The sequence below is a fragment of the Lynx rufus genome, unplaced genomic scaffold (assembly GCF_022079265.1).
Source record: "Lynx rufus isolate CCGP_SWC_20201006 ecotype Redwood Valley unplaced genomic scaffold, mLynRuf1.p SCAF_16, whole genome shotgun sequence".
Classification (NCBI taxonomy): Eukaryota; Metazoa; Chordata; class Mammalia; order Carnivora; family Felidae; genus Lynx; species Lynx rufus.
The window spans coordinates 22,635,457-22,656,678 of record NW_025814830.1 but is presented as its reverse complement, the minus strand read 5'-3'; the positions used below and the strand labels follow the sequence as shown (position 1 = coordinate 22,656,678).

Below are 21,222 nucleotides of genomic sequence, written 5' to 3'. Positions count from 1 at the left end.
CTCTTAGGACATCAGTAGACATCTTTTGTTACCCCTGAGATAAATAAGACCTGGTATCCCAGCAAAGGTAGATTCATGGGAAAGGTATTTGCTTTATCTTTCATTTAGTCTGACAAGTTAGTTATATTGTTGTCATTTCTTCAAGATGACATTTATCTCTTTTTTAAAAAAATTTTTTAATGTTTATTTTTGAGTGACAGAGAGAGAGACAGAGAACTAGCAAAGGAAGGGCAAAGAGAGAGAGAGAGAGACAGAATCCAAAGCAGGCTCCAGGCTCTGGGCTGTCAGCACAGAGCCCAACGCAGGACTCGAACCCACGAACCATGAGATCATGGCCTGAGCCGAAGTTGGAAGCTCAACCGACTGAGCAACCCAGGCTCCCCGACGTTTATGTCTTGAATAATTACTGCTGTGCTGATAAATGCTTCCACAACACTGGTAGGGTACAAGGAATTCTTAATCTCTTGACTATACTGTCCCCAATGTTGTGTCTCTCTCTGGTGCTTTTATCTTTATTTACCTTCTTTTTCTTTTTTGACTCTTCTTCCCCTTTGCATACTATATCTGATTTATATTGGGGAATGGAATTAGACTGGAAAGATGTACTTTCTCTAAGTACCAGACTTAGAACTTTTGAAGATGGCCCTCCATTTCTCTTCTCTTCCCCCCACTTTTTGAGGTGTGGGGCACTGATCAGTGGGAAACGAGGTTAATACCTAGCTGATGTTAACGTTCTAGGGGAAGACTTACTAGAGGAAGATGGATGATGGGATGGCAGCAGACCCCCTCCATTCCCCAAATCCATGTCTAAAGCAGGTAACTGTTTACCATTAGGCGGTGTTAACCAAAGCTAGTGCCCTGGTGACCCTTTGGATCACTTGTAGCTCCCTGTAGCTGCTGGTGGCTGACTCAGAATGGGCAAGAAATAGACTGAGCAGGGGAATTGAACACAGAGACAGAGGGAGGAGAAAGTCCAGTCAAAACTGATCTGATTGGGCTTAAGCTACTTAAATGGTGTTTCTTAGTAGTTTATGGCCCAGTTTCTGTTTCAGCATTTATTCCATGTCGTCTAGTCCATCCAAGGAGATTTTTAATAGTTCTTAAAAAGGAATTCTGCATGTGTTCTGGAACATTTTGATAAAGAGCTTTGTCTGGTATACAACTCCTGATAATCAAAATGTGTAATTTATGGTTTTTAAATCCGGTGTCTGTGTTCCTTTTATCCTTTTGCTCACAGTACGTTTTGCATGAAACTTAAGTATTTCTGGCATGTAAACATTATTTATGAAACAAATGATAGTTGTAGTTATTTTTCTCCTGCCTCTCTTTATTTTTATTTATGGTTTTTGTTACAGAAATGAGCCGCCAGACTGCAACAGCATTACCCACTGGAACCTCAAAGTGTACGCCGTCCCAGAGGGTGCCTGCCCTGACTGGCACAACCGCATCCAATAATGACTTGGCGAGTCTTTTTGAGTGTCCGGTCTGCTTTGACTATGTGTTACCACCCATTCTTCAGTGTCAGAGTGGCCATCTTGTTTGTAGCAACTGTCGCCCAAAGCTCACATGTTGTCCAACCTGCCGGGGCCCGTTGGGATCCATTCGCAACTTGGCTATGGAGAAGGTGGCCAATTCCGTACTTTTCCCTTGTAAATATGCCTCTTCTGGATGTGAAATAACTCTGCCACACACAGAAAAAGCAGACCATGAAGAGCTCTGTGAGTTTAGGCCTTATTCGTGTCCGTGCCCCGGTGCTTCCTGTAAATGGCAAGGCTCTTTGGATGCTGTAATGCCCCATCTGATGCATCAGCATAAGTCCATTACAACCCTACAGGGAGAGGATATAGTTTTCCTTGCTACAGACATTAATCTTCCAGGTGCTGTTGACTGGGTGATGATGCAGTCCTGTTTTGGCTTTCACTTCATGTTAGTCCTGGAGAAACAGGAAAAGTACGACGGTCACCAGCAGTTCTTTGCAATTGTACAGCTGATAGGAACACGCAAGCAAGCTGAAAATTTTGCTTATCGACTTGAGCTAAATGGTCATAGGCGGCGATTGACTTGGGAAGCGACTCCGCGATCTATTCATGAGGGAATTGCAACAGCCATTATGAATAGCGACTGCCTAGTCTTTGACACCAGCATTGCACAGCTTTTTGCAGAAAATGGCAATTTAGGCATCAATGTAACTATTTCCATGTGTTGAAATGGCAATCAAACATTTTCTGGCCAGTGTTTAAAACCATTGCATTCAGTTTCACAGAGAATAAGGCACCCATCTGCCTGCCAACCTGAAACTTTTGGTAGGTGGAAGCTAGACACATGAAGGTAAATAAGAGGAAAGGCTGTTAAATACAGGAAACAGTTGCATGTAGTAACACTAATATATTTAAAAATAAGTCAACAGTAAACCACTGAAAAAAATATATATATACACCCAAGATGGGCATCTTTTGTATTAAGAAAGGAAGCATTGTAAAATAATTCTCAATTTGTGTTGTAGATTGAGTGTACTGTTGAAAAATACCGGGTTTTTGTTTGTGTGTGTGCCTGCAAGTTTGCGTGTGTGCGCGTGTGCGTGCGTGCGTGTGTGTGTGTGTGTGTGTGTGTGTTTTTCTTTAACCGACAAGCCATGTTGCGTGGTCTTGGGCCACTGCTTTTCCCTTTGTGAGTCAATACATAGTGCTGCTGTGTGTGTATATTTTTTTGTGTGTATTTGCTAATTTTTATTAATTCTAGTTTTTCATTAAATAAATTTGACTTTCTTTTCTGTAATTCAGGTTTTTCCTCACTTTATTTTGTACCTTTTTAAAGTTAGTGTCTTTTTGATATGCATAATTGTTTATGGTAAAGTTTATACATATGTGTTCAGTACGTATTTTCCTTTCCCTCATTAATCAGTTCATTAGAAATATTTTCAATTCAACTCTTTTGTGAAGATATGAATTCCAGAAAGGAAAGGTAACATCAGAATTATCAGGAGGTATTTAAAGCAGTTATAAGATGGTCTCTGTCTCTGTCTCTTTTTCTCCACTTGAGTCATATCTTTGAACTTATTCTTTAAAAGGTTAGGGAATACTGATTTTTTTTTTTTTTTAAATTCTGGAAAAAAAATCAGGCTTTTTTCTTCCAAATATCTTGGACAAATCACTTGTTTAAAATTTGTTCTTGTATTTATTGGTTTTGCAAAAGAAGGCATCGTCTTAGACAGTATTTGTAATCAAAAGCAAATCATTTGTTTAAAAAAAGGCAGTTTGCAAAAAATGTTTTTGGTCTTTTATAATTCTCATTAAAAGAATATCTGGCAAATTAAAAACTCTTAACGTGTCTGCTTTAGCTCTAAGTTTGATTAAAATCTGAATAGTTTTCCCATTCAATTCTGTACTTCATAACTGAAAACAGTGTGCTGCATTTTGAAGTGTGATAGAATTATTCTAAGCAAAACAATAAGTATATGGCCTCTGTTACACAGTCTTGTTTTTCTTCCCTCTTGCTTACATTTGTATTCTCACAATTCTGTTAGGAGACTAATTGTAATTAGTTAAAATGCTGATCACTTTTTCCCCCTTAAGAAAAAGAAACACAATAAAGATGAGTTAGTATTTCATAGCAAAATGGTTATGAGCCTGGGCTCTACAGCTGACTTCCAAGGACCTACATGCCGTTCTAGTTCTACTGTACTTATCAGCCATGGGCCTGTGTATGATAGGGTTAATTATGGTAGCTACCCCAGAGAGCGAGATGTGATACCAGTAAGTTAACCTAGAACAGTGCTTTGCACACAATAAGTACCCAGCAAATGTTAGCTGCTGTTATTATGCCTTTAACCAGAACTGTATCTTTAACTTGCTAATTACCCTGAGGCACCTGACAGGATTCTGAAATTGCCTTCTGAATGGCCAAAGATCATTTTGTGTGGTTTTTACAGGTGCACTGAACTTAGAAAGTCAGTTAAAATTAATTTGGACTACCCCCTTATCCCACCACCAATTCTGGATACCAGAATTTACTTCTGGTAACCATTTCCAGGAAATGAGATATGTGTAGTCTCTTCCCTGACATAAGCATTATTTTTTGAATTGGTTGTAACATCTGCTTGTATAGCCATTTTTGTGGTGAAAGGTCAACCACAAAGGTGTATCTTGGTCTATTCCTGTTAGCATGTTTTTAGAAAAGCAGTTTTCCCTCCTCATTTGATGTATTGAATACTTTGGTGGAAGTGTATCATTTTGTTTTTAAAATATTTTGAAGTGTTTCTCGGATTATGAAAGTAGTGTGTTCTCAGTGTAGGGTTTGGGGGTTAGAAAATGGCACATGCAAGAGAGAGGTAGGCGTCCATTCAGAGATGACTGGGAACATTTTTATTTTTCTAGTCCTTTGTGTATTTACGTGTGTTTTGATCGTTTATAACCCCTTCATGCCCTCACACATAACACAGCCAATGCATAATTTTAGACACCATTTTGGGAAATGTTTGTGAGGATTAATTATAATTTTATCCAGTTTCCTGATGTTAGATACTGCTTTGTCCAATTTATCCATGTAAATCTTTTCTGGCTATTTATAAATAACCTGTGAACATTTCTATATGTTTCCTGATTCTATCCTTGGGATCCTTTTTTTTAAGATCTTGTTACTTTTTTTTATCATCACTTTCTGGAGAGGTTTCAGTGGACACAGAGTAGCAGTGTGTAGGATTTTCTCTTTCATTGTAACCTCATGTTTTGCTATTTTATGCAAATTAAGATAGTAAATTTTGTCTACTATAGTAAACAAAATGTAATTTGACAGCTATAAGGTTGACATCTTAATCTTAACTATATTTTAAGTCATCTTCATATTCTTGGTCTAGAGGGATGATGAGATCTATAGCCATTTCTTGGTCCACTTGAGATTTTTATCATCTTTGTTATAATCAGTGTTCTTTGTCCTATTAATGCCCTGCCCTGTCATTTGGTGTCTTGGTGTTTTCTTTCAGGGAATTGTATAGGGTGGGATAGGTGATCTTCTTAAACTTTGTTCTTTTGCGTTTATACATACATGTATTTTTTAATGTTTATTTTTGGGAGAGACCGGGGGACAGAGGATCCCAAGTGGGCTCTGCACTGATAGTGAGTCCAATGTGGGGCTCGAACTCCATGAACCTGACATCATGACCTGAGCTGAAGTCTGACACTCAACCTACTGAGCCACCCAGGTGCTCCTCTTTTGCGCTTACATTCTTAAACTTGAATTTGTTCTGTTGGGTTGAATCATGGGCCAGTTTTATATGTTGATTGTTGGAGAACAGTTTTTTGTTTTGCTGATTTTTATTATAATGATTAGTTTTTTAAGGCCCACATTTCTTTCTGCAAACTACATGTATGGGAGTGGCTATAGAAAAATCGTGTCCTCCTGCACTTAATTATGGGAAAGTTTACTTCATTTTAGTGGTTCCTAATTGGAAAATATGAAGTCAGCCTACTATACCCTCAGCACTTGATTACCCCACAACATGGATGGCATCTAGTCCAGTGAGCTCTTGGTGGCGTAGACATCACTAGGCACGGTGTCCAAAGATGGGTGTCTGAATCCTGTGCATTTCAAGCAGCCACTACCAGAGATGGCACTGGAAATGAAACCCATTTGCATCCCACTCTTACGAAGAGAATTTGTGCTATGAGCAGAAAGCAAGTCTTGACTGATGTCAAGGAAGAGAAGGAAAGAAGGAAATCTTTGTGTTTCACTCAGCACACACACATTTTTGCCCCCTCTCTTACACTAAAAAAATTCAGGTAGGTTTAGCAGCCTTTAAATACCACTCATATAACCAGGAGATCTTATTTGTGATCACAGATTTATAAACTGTTGTTAAATACTTTATGATCAGATGCCATTTTTCACTGTAATCTAAAGCACTAAAAACCTCTGCCCCTGATATATGGTTAGTGGTCAGGTTCAAACAAAAGAGGCAGAATCAAGTAAAAAATGTGTATTCCTTAAGTAGACCATATAGAAAGAATTTCTTGATTACCAAGACACCTAAAGCTTTAGTTTTCGTACTTGAAGAGTTTTAAAAGCTCATACGTAAAAGGCATGCGGAGTACTGGTTAAATACATCCCAAGGCCTCTCTAGCCCTACTGAATTAGAATTTCTGAGTTAGTCAACATTTTCAATAAAAATCCCCAGCTGGTTGTGATAAAAAGGGTGTTTAGATAACACTTTAAACATAATGCTAGGAAAAGATACTCAACATCATTAGTCATTAGGGAAATGCAAATCAAAACCAAGAGATTCTACCTCACACCATGGGGATGGCTATTCCCAAGGTGGAAAAGTGGTGGCCAGGAGTGGAGAGACTGGGATCTGTGTGTATTGCTGGCAGGAACGGCAGATGGTGCAGCTACGGAGGAGAACAGTTTGGTGGCTCCTCACAGTTAAGCATGGACTCCTCCTAAGAACAGCAAGTCTACTACTGGGCATATACCCCAAAGAATTGGCCAGCAGGGGACATGGCTAGTCGTACACTCATTATTAGCAGAACTCTTCACAACAGCCAAGAGGTGGAAACAACCCAAAGTTTCAACAGATGAATGGGTAAGATGGGGCTCGTGCACACAGTGTCATGTTATTTGAAGAAATGAAACTCTGATGCATGTGGTCAGCATGGATGAACCCTGACAACACACTAAGTGAAGTAGGTCACATACGAAAGGTTACATAATTGGCAAATTCATGGAGAAAAGGGGGTGGCTGGAAGACGGGAGTCATGGTTCAGAGGGTAGAGTTCAGGATCATGAAAAAAGCTCTGGATAGTGCTCGCTTCGGCAGCACATATACCGAAAAAGCTCTGGATATAGATAGTGGTGATGGTTACACACCATTGTGAATATAATTTCCCTGAATTACACACTTAAAACTGGCTAAAATGGTATATTCATTTGTCACAATAAAAACAAGTGAATGAAATGAGAAACCAAAACCAATCCCAAAGAAACAAAGGTCATACTGTTGAATAATGTCCTACACACCTAGGTTTTTGCCATTGGCTCTTTAGAAAGGGGTGCGTGCTGAAGCAGGGGGCGCCGGGGATGCCCTACTGCTGCTCAGATGCGTACAAAAAGCTGCGTGTTCAGGACTCTTAAGGAAGAACATGAGTTAAGTCCCACTTTGTGTTCTTTTGCTACTTCTGGGTGTAATGAGTCAGAGCGATCTGGGTATGGATCAGCTCCCTCTGGTTGCTGACAATGAACATTGTATTTTCCTCCCCCGTAAAGATGGCTGAGAAGTGTGAAGTCCTAACAGTGAGAGGATAGTCCGTGAAATGTTTTTAAATGCCCTGATGCTTGCACCAGCCATAAAGAACCCTAGATCTGGATGTGGGATTCCAGAACACATTACTGGCAGGTATTTAGGTAATTTGCAGACCCCATGCTCTTCTGAGGCATTCCCCAGTATCTACATGTGTTCCAGCATTCTGTTAACACAGGACTGTGAACGTCAGCATTGTTTGAACCTTGCATTCTCCTCAATCTTCACGGGAACACGGACTTCAGTACTATTGCTTGCATTTTACAGGTAAGGAAAAGCTAAGTAATTGGAAGAGCCCGACTTCCTTCTCCAGAGCCTGGATTAAGTCACAGGAGAAGGGACCATGGAAAGTACTGGATCTGGGAACTGGCACAGCAGACCGGGAACAGACGGGAAGTGACAAGAGTCAGGATACCAAGTTTGGGGACCCTCCCAGGGTGGATGGCTGCCTCTCTCTGGAAACCGGACTTTTTAACATGATGTGTACTAACATGAGCCACCAGCCCGGTGTAAATGATCACTTTCTGACTGCCCCTTCCTTCAGCATTAGTGGCACCAGTACCAGGGTGTGTAGACCTCACCACAGCTTCACCTCATTGAATAGTTTCCACAAAGACTAATGGTGACATTTTCATCTTTGCCCAGTACCCCTTCTATGTTGTTTTTGGGATTTGATAATGTCTCCCAGTGACTCTGCTAAGGTCTATACCAATGGTTCCTGATGTTGACTGTGCATCAGAATCCCCTGCAGGGCTTCCCAAAGCAGATTTCTGGGCCTTCACCACCCAGAGTTTGATTCAGGTCTGCTGGTGGGCCTTAAGAATTTACATTGCTATCAAATTCTCAGTACAGATGCTCCCATTCAGGCATCACACTGAGAACTGATGCTCTGTACCTCTCCAAGGCCAGTAATGATTCCACTGAAGACAAGAATTCAATTTTTATCAATCCGTTTATTCAATTAACATTTCTATAATCAACACCAGCCATTTGAGTGAGGTTACTGTCGTGATCATGTTCAAAGATTAGGGACACTTAGCCTACCTCTACTGGTATGAACAAAAACCTTTTCTGTGCCCTTTGGCACTTCATAACTTGCAATTCTGAAAAGTCGGGATTTGGGCCTACAGTTTGCTATTTAAGAGACCAGGTCTGGTCTTGACAATAAAGCCACCATCAAAAGCTGCATTAAGAACTTCATCCAGGCAGCTTGCTGTAACAAAACTTAAATCCTGTCGTACATTGCCCGGGATTTCTTCAAGGTCTTTTTCGTTCCTCTGAGGAATAATGACTTGCTTCAATCCTGCTCTGTGTGCCGCCAGCACTTTGTCTTTAATCCCACCCACCTAGGAGGAGAGAAGAAAGTTACTCAGATTTCTGGACATCCTCCGGCTGTGAAAAGATCCCTGACCCAACTTTTTTTCACAGCTATTTTAAAACGTCTAAATCATCTTCCATTTTGTTACAGCATGAGCTAGGAAAGCCATTAAAAAGGTTAATAAACAGTAAATTGTTTTACATTTCGTGTTCAGTCCTTTTAATGGGGGAAAATTCTAAATTTTCAGTAATGAGCACCTTTTGTGTCCATGATCCCTTTTTGCACTGTCAAGGTTAATATTTATATTCCATTCTGTAATCAAAATCTTATCTATAGGTTCATTCTGAAAAAGCATTACATTATCTTGACCACAAATACCTATAGAGCTTAGTTGGGTGCCAGGATCTCTCCTTCTGTACAGGTTTAAAGCCATAACCTTTGTGCCACTTGATGAAGAAAATCTATCCCAAATGATCTAGGCACTTAGGTGGTTTTAAAGTATGTCCACAATGGTCCCTTCATAAAAGGAGGAGTCTAATTCCCCTCCCCCTGAATGTAGGTCAGGCTGAGTGACTCATAAATGGAATGTGGGGGAAGTGATGCTGTATGACTTTCAAAGTTAACCCATAGAAAATGAGAGTTGCTGCTGCTGCTAGATCTGTCTCTCTTGGATCTCTTGCCCTGGAGGTAGCCAGCTGCCATGTTTGAGATCACCCAATAGCCCCCAGAGAAGCCCTAAGGTGAGGAACTGGGGCTTCCTGCCAACCAGGACCAATCTGCTAGTCATGTGAGTGAACCATGTTGGAAGCAGCAGATCCCCAGCCCCAGTCAACCTTAAGATGACTGTGACTGGGTTGCTGTCTTGACTGTACGATGGGATCCGGAAGCAGAAGAGCTCAGCTAAGCCTCTCCTGAATTCCTGACCCACAGAAACCGTAAGAATAACAAACACCATTGTTTTGGGTGGTGTGTTATACAGCAATAGACTCCAAATGCAACTCTCAGTCATACCACCCAGAACACATAAGCCCTGGAGACAGCTCTCAGAGCCCTCCAACCACCTGCACTGACACTGGCTGCTCCAGGCCCTCCTGCACAGCTGTCCTCCTCTTTCTAGGCTCTTCGGTATGCTGCTGACGTACACCTTCCAGGTAAGTACCTTCTTCACAAAGAATCTAAGACAAACAGACTCCTTGCATGTATGAAAATAACCATTTTACTTTCACATTTTATTGAAGGTGTATACGAGACTGGACTTCAAGTCATTTTCCATCAGAATTTTGAAGGGACCGTACATCTGGTGTCACTGAGGAGAATGAGAGAACTTTCTCCTTGGTTACCTGAAAGGCTTTGGGGACGACCTCTTTCTCCCAGCTGGTGTAGACCCTTTCAATCTGAAGATAACCTTCAATTCTAGGAAACGTTCAATTCCATTTTCTGTCTACTAGAATGCCTGATAGCTCAATGTTGGATCTGCCTGCTTTTTCTATTATTTTTTTCTGAACAGTTCTTTGACTAATTCTAAAACAGTTTTAAATCCAACTTCTGTCTTATTCTCTGTTCTTGAATGGTCTTTGCCAGCGTTAGCAAGTCTTTCTCTTAAATGCTGCTGCTTTTCTTCTGTCTCATGGGACAGGTTTAAAACTGGAGGCTTACTCAAACTTTCCCCGTGGGACTGGGAAAGCCTGGACCTGGTTGAGTGCAAGTGGAAGAACCACTTATTCTATGGAGATTTCTACGAATCCCCTCATTTTGTTTCCCATTTCTTTCCTGCTCTCCTGGTCTGTGCTTTCTGGTTATGAGCCCTTGCTTTTCCCAGATTCCTGCTGGGAAGACTGTCTCTATCTCCAATTGTTTCATCAGCCAGGATACTTTCTTCCAGAAGTTGGCTGAACTCAGCTGCTGACTCCCCGCTCATTTCTGAGTGCTTGTATTGCCTTCACTCTGCTTAGTCTACCATCTTGAACTAGGAGGTTGAAGAGTTCATAGTCTGTAAAGTATTTACATTTCCTATTACTAGCACAGCTAGTATTAACCACCGTTACTGTCTCTTGGAATGCAGTTAATTCCTGGGTAAGGTAGAAGAAAAGGGATCAGACATTCTTTTTGAGTAGACCTACTAATGTATCATAAGAATAGGGTTTAGAATATGGTTGAATTCCTGGTTGAATTTTAAAAACTGATATAAGTTTATTTTGAGAGAGTGTGAGAGAGGGTGCACGTAAGAAGGGGAGGGGCAGGGAAAGGGAGAGGGAGAATCCCAAGCAGGCTCGGAGTTGTCATTGCAGAACCTGTTGTGGGGCTCAAGAGATCATGACCTAAGCTGAAATCAAATCAGATGCTTAACTGACTGAGCCACCCAGGTGCCCCAGTTTTGGTGATCTTAATTGGTGATTATGATCTACTTTCACCATTACCTCATAAAATAAAGGTGCTCTCAGAATAAAGAACATAAGTTTCTTTTCTCATTGTGCTATGAACCTGCCCAAATTCTGTTATAGACTGGTACTGGTAATTAATGACTTAGAACCCTAAATGTCCACTCAAGTTCTCTGCATTTTATGTGTTTTTAGAAGTAGTTTAGGGTATGGCGGGGAGCCCCAAAGCTCCATATATATAAAGCTTTTTGAGAATTTAGCCATTAGACAGGGCTAGTCTTTGTTATAGTTTCCATTTTATACTTATTTTTCTATAAATCTATCAACTACGGTAATCTAAATTATCTACAGGAGGTCTCACAGGAACTTAAAAGGTTGAAAAATTCGCTTAAAGTTTAAAAATAGCTGCTATCCTGTTTTACACAAAAGCTATCTAGTTAACAATTTGCTAACTACAACAGCTCAATTCTTCACCTCAGTGGCTGACATCGCCGATGACCAGACTGATACTTTTTTTCCCCTCATGAGTCTTCTTTCTTAGAAGGGAAAATATGGGGAAAATTGTCAGTTTTTCTTTTATTTCATCAATATTGAAAAATAGGAGCTAGTTACAAAGTATAAAAACTTAGTGTTTTTTTAAACGAAGGTATTTTTAGAAAGAAGGCAAACTACTATGAATTTAAACTTAAAATTAAAAAAATTGAAAACCATATAAATCACTTTCTTAAGACTTACTGGAAGAACGAGACCCCGCAATGTGATTTCTCCAGTCATGGCTACATCCGAACGCACCAGCCGCCCACTAAAAAGTGAGGCGAGACAAGTTACTATGGTAACTCCAGCAGATGGTCCATCTTTTGTGACAGCACCAGCTGGGAAGTGCAGATGGATGTCTGTGTTGTCAAGAAGATCAAAACTTCCAGAAGCTTAAAAAAGGAAATAAGGATTTTAATGTAGAAAAATTAAACCTGTTTTTTTTCCCTCTTAAAAAATAAAAAAGATAAAAATGACTGTTGTGGTTAAATGAATCCCTCAAAATATTAATGGGCAGTATAATCAGAGTGGGGGTCTGGAAGAAGGATTTCATTCTACTCTGAGTGGAGCTGAAAACAAACCCTCGGAATTAGTTCCTAGTTTAGGCACTAGCCAGATAGTCCTAAAATGGGAACTAGAATTTTCTAAGGGCATTTAAGCAAAGGTTTATACTTTACTGGAGGTGTAACTGTTAATTTAAAGCTCATCTTAATCCTTGTCACAGAACTGTGAGATGCCTCCCGAATCACGATCCAACGGCTCTTCCTTGCTACGGCTGTACCTCTGCCGGGGCTAGGCCGCTCACCGTTGGTCAGATGGTATTTCTTCGCGTTGCTGCGGAGCCAGCTAATCGCGAGATGGGCAGACTCCTTCATGACATCTCCTAGCTGGCCAGTCAGAGTCAGCTGACCTTCGCCATCCATTCGGCTTGCCTCCACGAACATGATTTCCCCACCTAAGGGGGTCCAGGCCAAACCTATTGCCACTCCTGGTTGACTCAACCGCTCAGACACCTTGAGAGAAAGGAGAAAAATGATCAGTTCAGTCAACAACAGCCATTACTTCCCGGCTGGCTAATCACGTTACCAGAGCCTACTTCTTCAGTTTAAACTGAACTCAAAGCTTCAACTCAAAGTACTTATTACTTCACATGATTACTTCACATGATTTTCCGCCAGAAGAAAAACTAAACTTCCTGTTTGGCATTTATCAGAAACAATTTTACCTTAGAATATGTTGAATAACTTTAAGAGCCACATCTAGTTCCTGCCCTAATTTTGAAGGAACAAACCCAACTGTTTTATCTATGAATATTTTTATTAGGCTACATATTTACAAATACTCCAGAACCTACCTTCATTTGTTTCAGAAACCAGAAGCCTTTCTCAAACATACGTTTAAGAACCATTAGCTCCAGAAGACGAGTGTGAAGGTAGATATTAAAACCCTTAGATCTTACTTCTCTGCCACTTTCCTTTCTCTGTTACTGCTGCAGAAACACTATAAAATATTACTTCATGATGCCCCAGATCCTTTTGCATGCGCTTAGAGGCCTACTGTGTGCCCTCACTGCCACTGTAAACTGAACGTGTCCACTTGCCCGAAACCACGAGCCAGGTGATGAAGCCAAACAGTTCATCCAAGTTATGAAAGCACATAAAACCTAACAGTACAGCTGAAACACAATCACCCTCTGAGCCTCCACATTTCTTATACTACAGAAGTTATCCGTATCAGGAACGGGGCACATGTCAACCCACTGCTAATGCAGATATGAAATTCTTCCACCAGAGGGAACATCCTCACTGAGAGCAGCAGGATCAATGATCTGAGTTTCTGGTTAAAGGGCTGGGTTGATGATTTTATTCCTTTTCCAAGGGGCTTAGATGGTGAAAATCTTGACTTTAGAATACTTCAAAATCATGTGAGGCATTCACGAAAGCTATTGGGCACTTATATTTAGTGGTAAGCCGTATAGCATTATTTTAAAAGTTTGTTTCATATTTACAAATTTAATTCTAATTAACTTCATATTTGATAAGTTACAGAGATTTGGAAGTCCAAACTATAGTATTAGTTGAGCCGATACTGTGTACTGGGTTTCACTTCTCTCCGCTTTGCATTTGTGTAAACCTGTTCTAGATTTACTTGAAGAGAAAGACAAAAGATCAATATGCAAAAGATCAGTGTTATTTAAAAAAAGTTCAACGTTTGTTTATTTTTGAGAGACTGAGACAGAGCATGAGCGGGGGAGGGGAAGAGAGAGAGGGAGACACAGAATCTGAAGCAGGCTCCAGGCTCCGAGCTGTCAGCACAGAGCCCGATGTGGGACTCAAACCCACAAACCAGGAGATCATGACCTGAGCTGAAGGTGGACGCTTAACTGACTGAGCCACCCACGCGCCCCAAGATCAGTGCTATTTAAGAAAAGTGTAGAAGCAACTATTTAGAAAAGTGTTCACAAGGCTTGCTTTCTTTCTAATACAAATCACTTCTCTATACCTTCATGAAATCTACCTTGGGTGGGAATTTGCCCACGGTTCCTGTCTTACCACATGGCTCTTTTCTAGAGCAGAGTGAACTTATCCTAGAGAATTATCCTCAGTGCACTGAATCATGTGTTAATTTAACAGAAAAAGCCATCTGGCAGAATTCTGTTAGCCATAACAAGAACCATCCCTTTCTTATAGCTCAATCCTCAAAACTCATTTGTCAGAATAATACCAAAAATGTCCCCAAAGGGTCAGGAGTAAGGTGCTTGTTGATTACTATGTCACTTTGAGAAACCAAGCCAGTTTTCCAATATTCTCCATCTGCTGGGAGGCCTGGTACTTGGGGTTGAGGAACTGATGCATTGCTAATTGAAAGCATGGGGGGCAGGTAAGTACAGAAGGCCAAACCAGAATCACACAGGCCCACAAGCACTGTATTCTGACTTGATGGTAAGTGTTCTCATGTTAACCTGAAGATGGGAAAATGACAAATCTGTGATTTAACAAAACACAGGCGGGAGAACTGACGGGCTTGATTACCAGCAAACCTAGCACCTCTGTGATTTAAAGCTAATAGCAGTTATCGAAGAGGTAAAGAATCTTTAATTCTTAGACTTGGAATCATATTTTTTTTTTTAAGATTTTATTTTTTAAGGACTCTTTACACCCAACACCAGGCTCGAACAACCCCGAGATCAAAAATTGCATGCTCTACCAACTGAACCAGGCAGGAGCACCTGGAGTCACACTTTTTGAGGGCATGTGTTCTGAAACTAACAATCAAGCATCAGGTTTCTATTTTTCCCTCAGAGATGATGGGAGTGCAAGTATATGTGAATGTAAGACACATGCTCCTTTTCTGCTCATTTTATTAACCTCTTCTTACACAACAATTTGTTTTCATTTTTTTAATTAAGAACACTTTTTAAATGTTTATTTTTGAGACAGAGAGCGAGCGAGCGAGAGAGCACATGCGCGAGAGCAGGGGAGAAGCAGAGGGAGAAGGAGACACAGAATCCGAAGCAGGCCCCAGGCTCTGAGCTGTCAGCAAAGAACCCTACATGGGGCTCCAACCATGAAGTCATGACCTGAACCGAAGTCAGACGCTTAACCAACTGAGCCACCCAGGCACCCCAATAATTTGTATTTCACAGCACTCCTTAAAAAGTGAATTGATACGGGGGCGCCTGGATGGCTCAGTCGGTTAAGCATCCAACTTAGGCTCAGGTTAATGATCTGGCTTGAGTTTGGGCCCCGCATTGGGCTCTGTGCTGGCAGCTTGGAGCCTGGAGCCTGCTTCGAGTTCTGTGTCTCCCTCTCCCTCTGCCTCTCCCCCATTCACGCTCTCTCTCTCCCTCAAAAACAAACATTAAAAAAAAAAGTGATTTGACACAATGATTTCAAAACTATGCTTATCAGTACTTTTCTATTACTTTCTAATTCCATTAGTAGTCTGTGGAATCATCAGTTATATTAGCCAAGACGAGCCTCGGCTTGAAGTGGAGAATGCTTTCCCCCCCAGATGTCAAAGTGGAACACGAGCATCTCAAGTTCACTTCTGTCATTCAATTTCCCACCTGTATATTTTTGTGCTTCCATTATCCTGATCTGTTAACTACATCTTGTTCAACAAAAATGATCAATTTCTTCTGTAATAATTGTGCAATCATGTAAATCAATCATCTAAATATGCAGATTGAAGAAGTGTTGAAAATATTTAATGAAAAACCTAATTAATGGTTGCATTCTTAACAGCTCAATGGACAGGAGTGTTTAAGGAGCACTTGAGTACTAATCATGGCCAATTTCCCACTGTTCATCCCCCTTGATTAACCAGAAAGAGTGATAATTGATTGAAACAGTAAATACGTACAACTCTTTGTGACTGTTCCAAGCCCAGATAAACGCTCACAGCTTTATTACCTTATTTACTACTGCAGCCTCATGAGAGGGATCAAGAGTTTTACATTCATTCAACAGTGCTTTACAGAGCATCCTGAGCTAGGCTCCATTACAGACTGAAGGGGCAGGATATCAAAGTGAATACCTCTTAGAACTGACAGACTACTTGAGGACATTAGATGAAGGCACAATTCTACTCCAGCACCGAGAGAGGATGACAGAAGACCTACCGAGTGCTTTCATCTACAGAGCCTTGAAGAGGCAGGAATCCCTGTCTGGGAGCTGGGACAAGGTTATGGAAGAGGCTGAGAAGAGTCTTAAAATATGAGTAAGAGTTTGCTGGGCAGAGAAGGGCCAGGAAGCTATCATAACAGAGAGGCCAACAGGTGCCAACGACTGGATAATTCCAGGGGCCTCCTTTCCAGGGGCAAACTCAGTACCGCACTGAATGCACAACCCGAGCCCCCAGAGGGTGGTGGTCCACGTGCAGGCTGGTTAAGCAGTGACACACTGTCGACTGGTTTCTCTCAGACCTCAGAGAGCGTTTCTGCTCCCGCAGGGCCGTCACCGCAGCAGCTACCCATCTGCCAACTTCTTTAAAGTCTTTGTATTGAGATCCTAAGCCTGCAGTTCATGAATATTTGATTTTTCTCCTTGTAAATTGGTTTCCGTTGCGTTTACAAAAGGGAAGGTCAGATCCCGTTTGCTTTGGAGAGTGGCTGGGGTCCATGACTGTCCGCTCTCAAAGCCGTGTTAAGTAGCCCCCGTCTGGCCTGATGCCACACTGCAGAGAGCTGGCTGCTTTCAGAGCCCGTCAGTAGAGCCTTTTCTCGGCATAACCCATCCGTGGTGGGCGTTGGGCCAGGCCGCGTGTGCAGCGTCGGTGCTGTAGTAAACAGCATGTTTAAATGTTGTGGAACCGAGAAGTAATTTACCACCGCGATTCTTTTGGGCATTTCATTAGTGTTTACACTCTGCCCATTTCTAGCACCTGATTTTGTCTGTTTGAAAGATAAGCTGATGGAATCTCCTGGAATTCACCTTTGGATGTATTCTATTCAAGATGTTTTAAAAAATCTGCATGTCTATCTTCTTTCCTTTAATACTATTTTTTAAATGACCTTCAGATACGGACTTTTTGTACACCACTGCAGGAAGCCAATACTGAGGCTTTAATACAAAATATGAACAGACTCAGTAATATTCAGATATCTAACACAATCTCAGGACTAGCAGGATGGACAGAACGTAGACACTTAAGGCATGGATGACTGGTTTTCTGAGGCTGAAAATTAAATTTACCATAAAGACTAGAGCTTACCTGTTCTTCTGTGTCACTACATTTACAATCTGAGAGTTTAAGACTGTCACCCCCCGGAGATATTTAGTCAACTGCAAGACTGGCCAGCTAGGATATGTACCCAGTGATGTGGAGGCTTCTCCTGCTTTCACTGGGGTGCAAATGAAAATTGTAGGATTCTCATTCCCTGTCCCATCCCTAGGGTATTCATGTAACCAGTAAGAGTAATTACAACTGAGCTGTTATTAATGGCAATCTTCTAACTGACCAGATTGATTTGATTCTGTACCTCGATGTGGCCCAGCCCGTGCTTCTGAGGAAGGACTCTAAAGTAGCGTGCCCCAGTCAGCACACATGGCATGCAGGCCACCTAGGCTGCTGCCGACACCTGCACCCATGCCTGCTCCTTCGCACCTTTTCTTCCAGTGCAGGGAGATCTTTCCTTTCCTTTCCTTTTTTAAAGTGCGTTTAACTTGTTTCTTTAGGAAATTTCCTTGTATTGGAAAAGGTGACTATGATACTGTCCCTAAGTTTGAAATCTAGACTAAGTTCCCAGAACTCATTTTCCCACCTGTGTAGGGAATTCTAAAGGAATGTTAACTGTTAGTAAAAATGTGCCGTCTTACTTTCTCCCTCACTGTTCGTTTGTTAGGTTGGTCACACCTTTGATAGTAACATATTTTTGCAGATTCTCTTTGATGAGAGTAAGTAGTTAGGGGTGGTATAAGACTATTAATTGCAGGTATAAAATCAGGACTACAAAAACAGTAAAAACAACCTTCTTTTTAAAATATATGTATTTTTTTGGTGATTGGGGATGGTCCTGTTAGTTTTTACAGAGTGCAGTGGTTGCAGGAACTAGCATTGTTTTTTTAGCATGTACCAGGCACTATGTGGGTGTTTTATATACATTACCTCACCAAATTCTAAAATCCACCCAAACACATACATACAATTACCCCCTGTGTCAGATGAACACATCACACTCGGGGAGGCTGGGCTCATCACCAGGTGAGGGACAGGCCTCCCTGCTCCTCTCAGACCTTCTTCCTCCTTCCTTCTCCTAAACCCCTGTTTACTGCAGCTGGCCTTCCCACATTCATTCCCTTCTCCCCATTTTCTGCTTTCAAACACTATTCTCCTTCCTCACCACCCCGCATCCTGCCATCATCTATGTCGTGCCAGCATCCACCTCCGGCTATCACCTACGGTGTCCTCAGAAAACAGCTGATGCTCTTCTGCTTCCTGGATTCTCTGAACACCTCCCCAGTTCCAACAACGGTTTCCTCACTGTAACTCAGCCACTCTCCTCTGGTCTCTTATCACTAACAGATAACCACACCACCTCTAAAATCTGAATTTTAACCCTGCCATCCCTGATCGTTTTCTTCTCCTTCTAGTTCGCTTGTCCTCGAGACCATTGCTTCTGCCACCTTCACATCATACACTTGCTCTGTCCTAGCTTCAGTTCTCTCCTTGTGTGACAAATGAACCTGTGTTCCAACATTATAACCATTTTCTTGTGAGGGACTCACTATTTGTGCCCCTTTCCTCATTACCCCCACAAAGGGATCCTCATCACACACATGCCATTTCCTGCCCTTCACTCTCAGTCCCACCCCCAGCTCACCTTCCCAAAGACTCTGTACCCGCTGACCCTCTAGCAACATCCATCCTACTCTCTCTACGGGGTCGCTGTTATCAGCAAACAGGGCTCCGTTTGGAAACCTTCTTCTTGTGGCCTCCACACTCCCTTTGAGCCACCTCATTTCTCTGCAATCATTCACAGCTTCTGAAAAGAGATGCCCACACACTAATCCACTTTCCTGTCACCTCCCACTTTGTCCAACACACTCCCAAATCGACCATGCCCACCACTCCCTGTGGACCGCCTCTTTCGAGGTCATGGACTTCCATGTCAAAGCTAATACACAAACAGCAAACACATTTGGATGTCCCCTCCTTCATGAGGGTTTGTTTGTTTGCCATGCTCCTTTGTTTTCATGGCAGCATAAAACCTATTTCCCTCTTACCTGCCTGTTACTTCCGAACTTTTTTTCCCCCCAGGGCTCCTCTTCTTCTCCATGACCCTAACTGTTGGCATCTTTAGGGCCTGCCCTGAGGCTACTTGCTTTTTTCTAGGTATACTTTTCCCTCTGGTGACCTCAACATTTCTGGGACTTTAAATATCCTCTCTTTTCTGACAGTTCTTTAATTTATACCTCCACCTTAGACCTCTCCTCTGAGGGACAGGCCTGCATGTCCACACGTCTCCTTTCCTGTGCCTCAGACATTTCACACTTAACATGTTCACAACGGAGCACCAGCCCTTGCCCTCCATGCCTGTCTTTCCCGCCTCAGTAGATGGCACCGCCATCCAAAGATCCTGTTGCTCCCACCTGATGACTGTTTCCTTTGTTCCCTGTCCATCATTCACCAGCAAGCCCGAGTCTACCTATAAAATGAGCCTCCAATGGTGCTGGAGCAGTGGCCCTGACGTCAGTCCTGCCTGTGTGCCTTCCTTACAGCACCACCCTCAACCTGGAATTATGTGTTAACCTGTTCATTTTCGCTATGAAAAGCGAAATCATGAAAGGAGAGACTGAATCCTGCCTGTTCACTACTGTATTTGCCAGCAGCGCCTTAATGACTATTTACTGAACGAATGAAACTCTAGAAGAAAATGACAGACCCTAGACTTTTATCTTTATGGAGAACATAGGCATTTAAACCAAAAAAGGTGCCTTATAACACTGGGATCACCTCTACACATACTCCAACATTCTTAGTGTAATGTCTCTGCAGACTTTTTACCTGGGAGTGCATGAAGAGCGACAAAGACTGGCCACTGTGAATCCCCTGTGAGAACCAAGGCCTGCCCAGGTGCTGGTGCTCCATCTCTCTCACGTGAGAGACAGATCACACCTCTGGAGTCAGGCCTGAACCAAATCTCAGTTCTGGCAAAAGATGTGTCTTCTTGCAAGTTATTTAAACACTCTAAGCCTGTTTCCTCATCTGTTCTTGGAAAGAGGCCATAACTGAGGATTCAAAGATGTCTTACTTGTGAGAGGGTCTTCTGTGGTGCCTGATACCTAACAGATATACACAAAAAGTAGCCAAGAAACCCATCCCAACCTCTCCCATTCCAAAACACAGCACTACATTTGGTAAGAATATAAACAAAAATCTGACGTAGAGCAGATGGCGTTTTTTTTTGGAACTGCCATACTTCAAGCCATTCTCTTTTAGCAGAGAAGGGCAGGAATTAGCTTGGTCTGACACAGTATTGAAGAAGAGCAGAAAGATTACTAGACTTGCCATCAGCTGGTCGGAGTCTGAATACTGACTTTGCCATTTGTACCTTATGGATTTAATCTCATTTGATCTCTTCAAACTTCTTCCCTGGTGTAAAATGGAAGACTCCCAGCACAGTCATGGCCCTCAGGGACAACAAAGAGATGTTCCATAAATCTTAATCTTGGAGATGCAAAAGCTCAGGCAAGGCTGATTAAGAAGTTTGGAGCTGAAGGTCATCAGACCACTAGAAGCAGACAGAAACCCCAGGCTACAGGGTGAAGCCTCTCAAGTGTGGAAAAGATGAACGAAATGTTCCAAACTCCCAAATACCAGACCTACCATTCTAAGATGCTATTTATAAAGGCAAAATGGCCACTGTATCTACCTTTCAGATTCATGTTGGTGAAAGTGCTCAGATGCCCAAGGGGAAATACAATGAGTTTCTCTAGAGCTGCTGAACAGTATTTGTGACATTTCTCATTTCTGTTCTTTTCCTCTTTTTTTTGGTCAAAGCTCCAAGAATGTCAACAATGCTTCCAAACCTAATAGCAGAAATGGCCAGGAGAGAAGGGTATATGCAACAGAAACACATATCGATATTTTGTTTTTTATCTGTTGCTCTAGTTTAAATTCCCAAAGGACTGCTGGAACGTACTGTTCCAGAAAGCTTAGAGAAAAAAGCCCACTGGAAATGCAGGAGTCAGAACCTG

The 21,222-nt window shown here is 41.9% G+C and overlaps 2 protein-coding genes and 1 long non-coding RNA gene across 7 annotated transcripts in view; 2 read left to right on the top strand and 1 right to left on the bottom strand.

The window, feature by feature from the left end:
* Positions 1-4,147, top strand: part of SIAH1 (siah E3 ubiquitin protein ligase 1) — a 45,351-nt gene extending 41,204 nt beyond the window's left edge. For 3 of the 4 annotated variants that reach the window (XM_047078364.1, XM_047078363.1, XM_047078365.1), the window contains exon 2: positions 1,356-4,147. In XM_047078364.1, the coding sequence (XP_046934320.1) occupies positions 1,358-2,206 (849 nt within the window). In that variant the 5' untranslated portion in view covers positions 1,356-1,357 and the 3' untranslated portion in view covers positions 2,207-4,147. Of the gene's footprint in view, positions 1-320; positions 817-1,355 lie in introns of those variants that run through there. The other variant, XM_047078362.1, reaches the window with a different exon arrangement.
* Positions 1,307-21,222, bottom strand: part of LONP2 (lon peptidase 2, peroxisomal) — a 111,095-nt gene continuing 91,179 nt past the window's right edge. The window contains exons 13-15 of one of the 2 annotated variants that reach the window (XM_047078361.1): positions 12,327-12,534; positions 11,723-11,913; positions 1,307-1,933 (exon numbers count right to left, since the gene is read on the bottom strand). In XM_047078361.1, coding sequence (XP_046934317.1) covers positions 1,928-1,933; positions 11,723-11,913; positions 12,327-12,534 — 405 coding nt within the window. In that variant the 3' untranslated portion in view covers positions 1,307-1,927. Of the gene's footprint in view, positions 1,934-8,224; positions 8,638-11,722; positions 11,914-12,326; positions 12,535-21,222 lie in introns of those variants that run through there. The other variant, XM_047078360.1, reaches the window with a different exon arrangement.
* Positions 5,156-10,416, top strand: LOC124511299 (uncharacterized). Its single transcript, XR_006961859.1, has 2 exons — positions 5,156-5,197; positions 5,431-10,416. It is a non-coding gene; the product is annotated as an uncharacterized LOC124511299 (long non-coding RNA).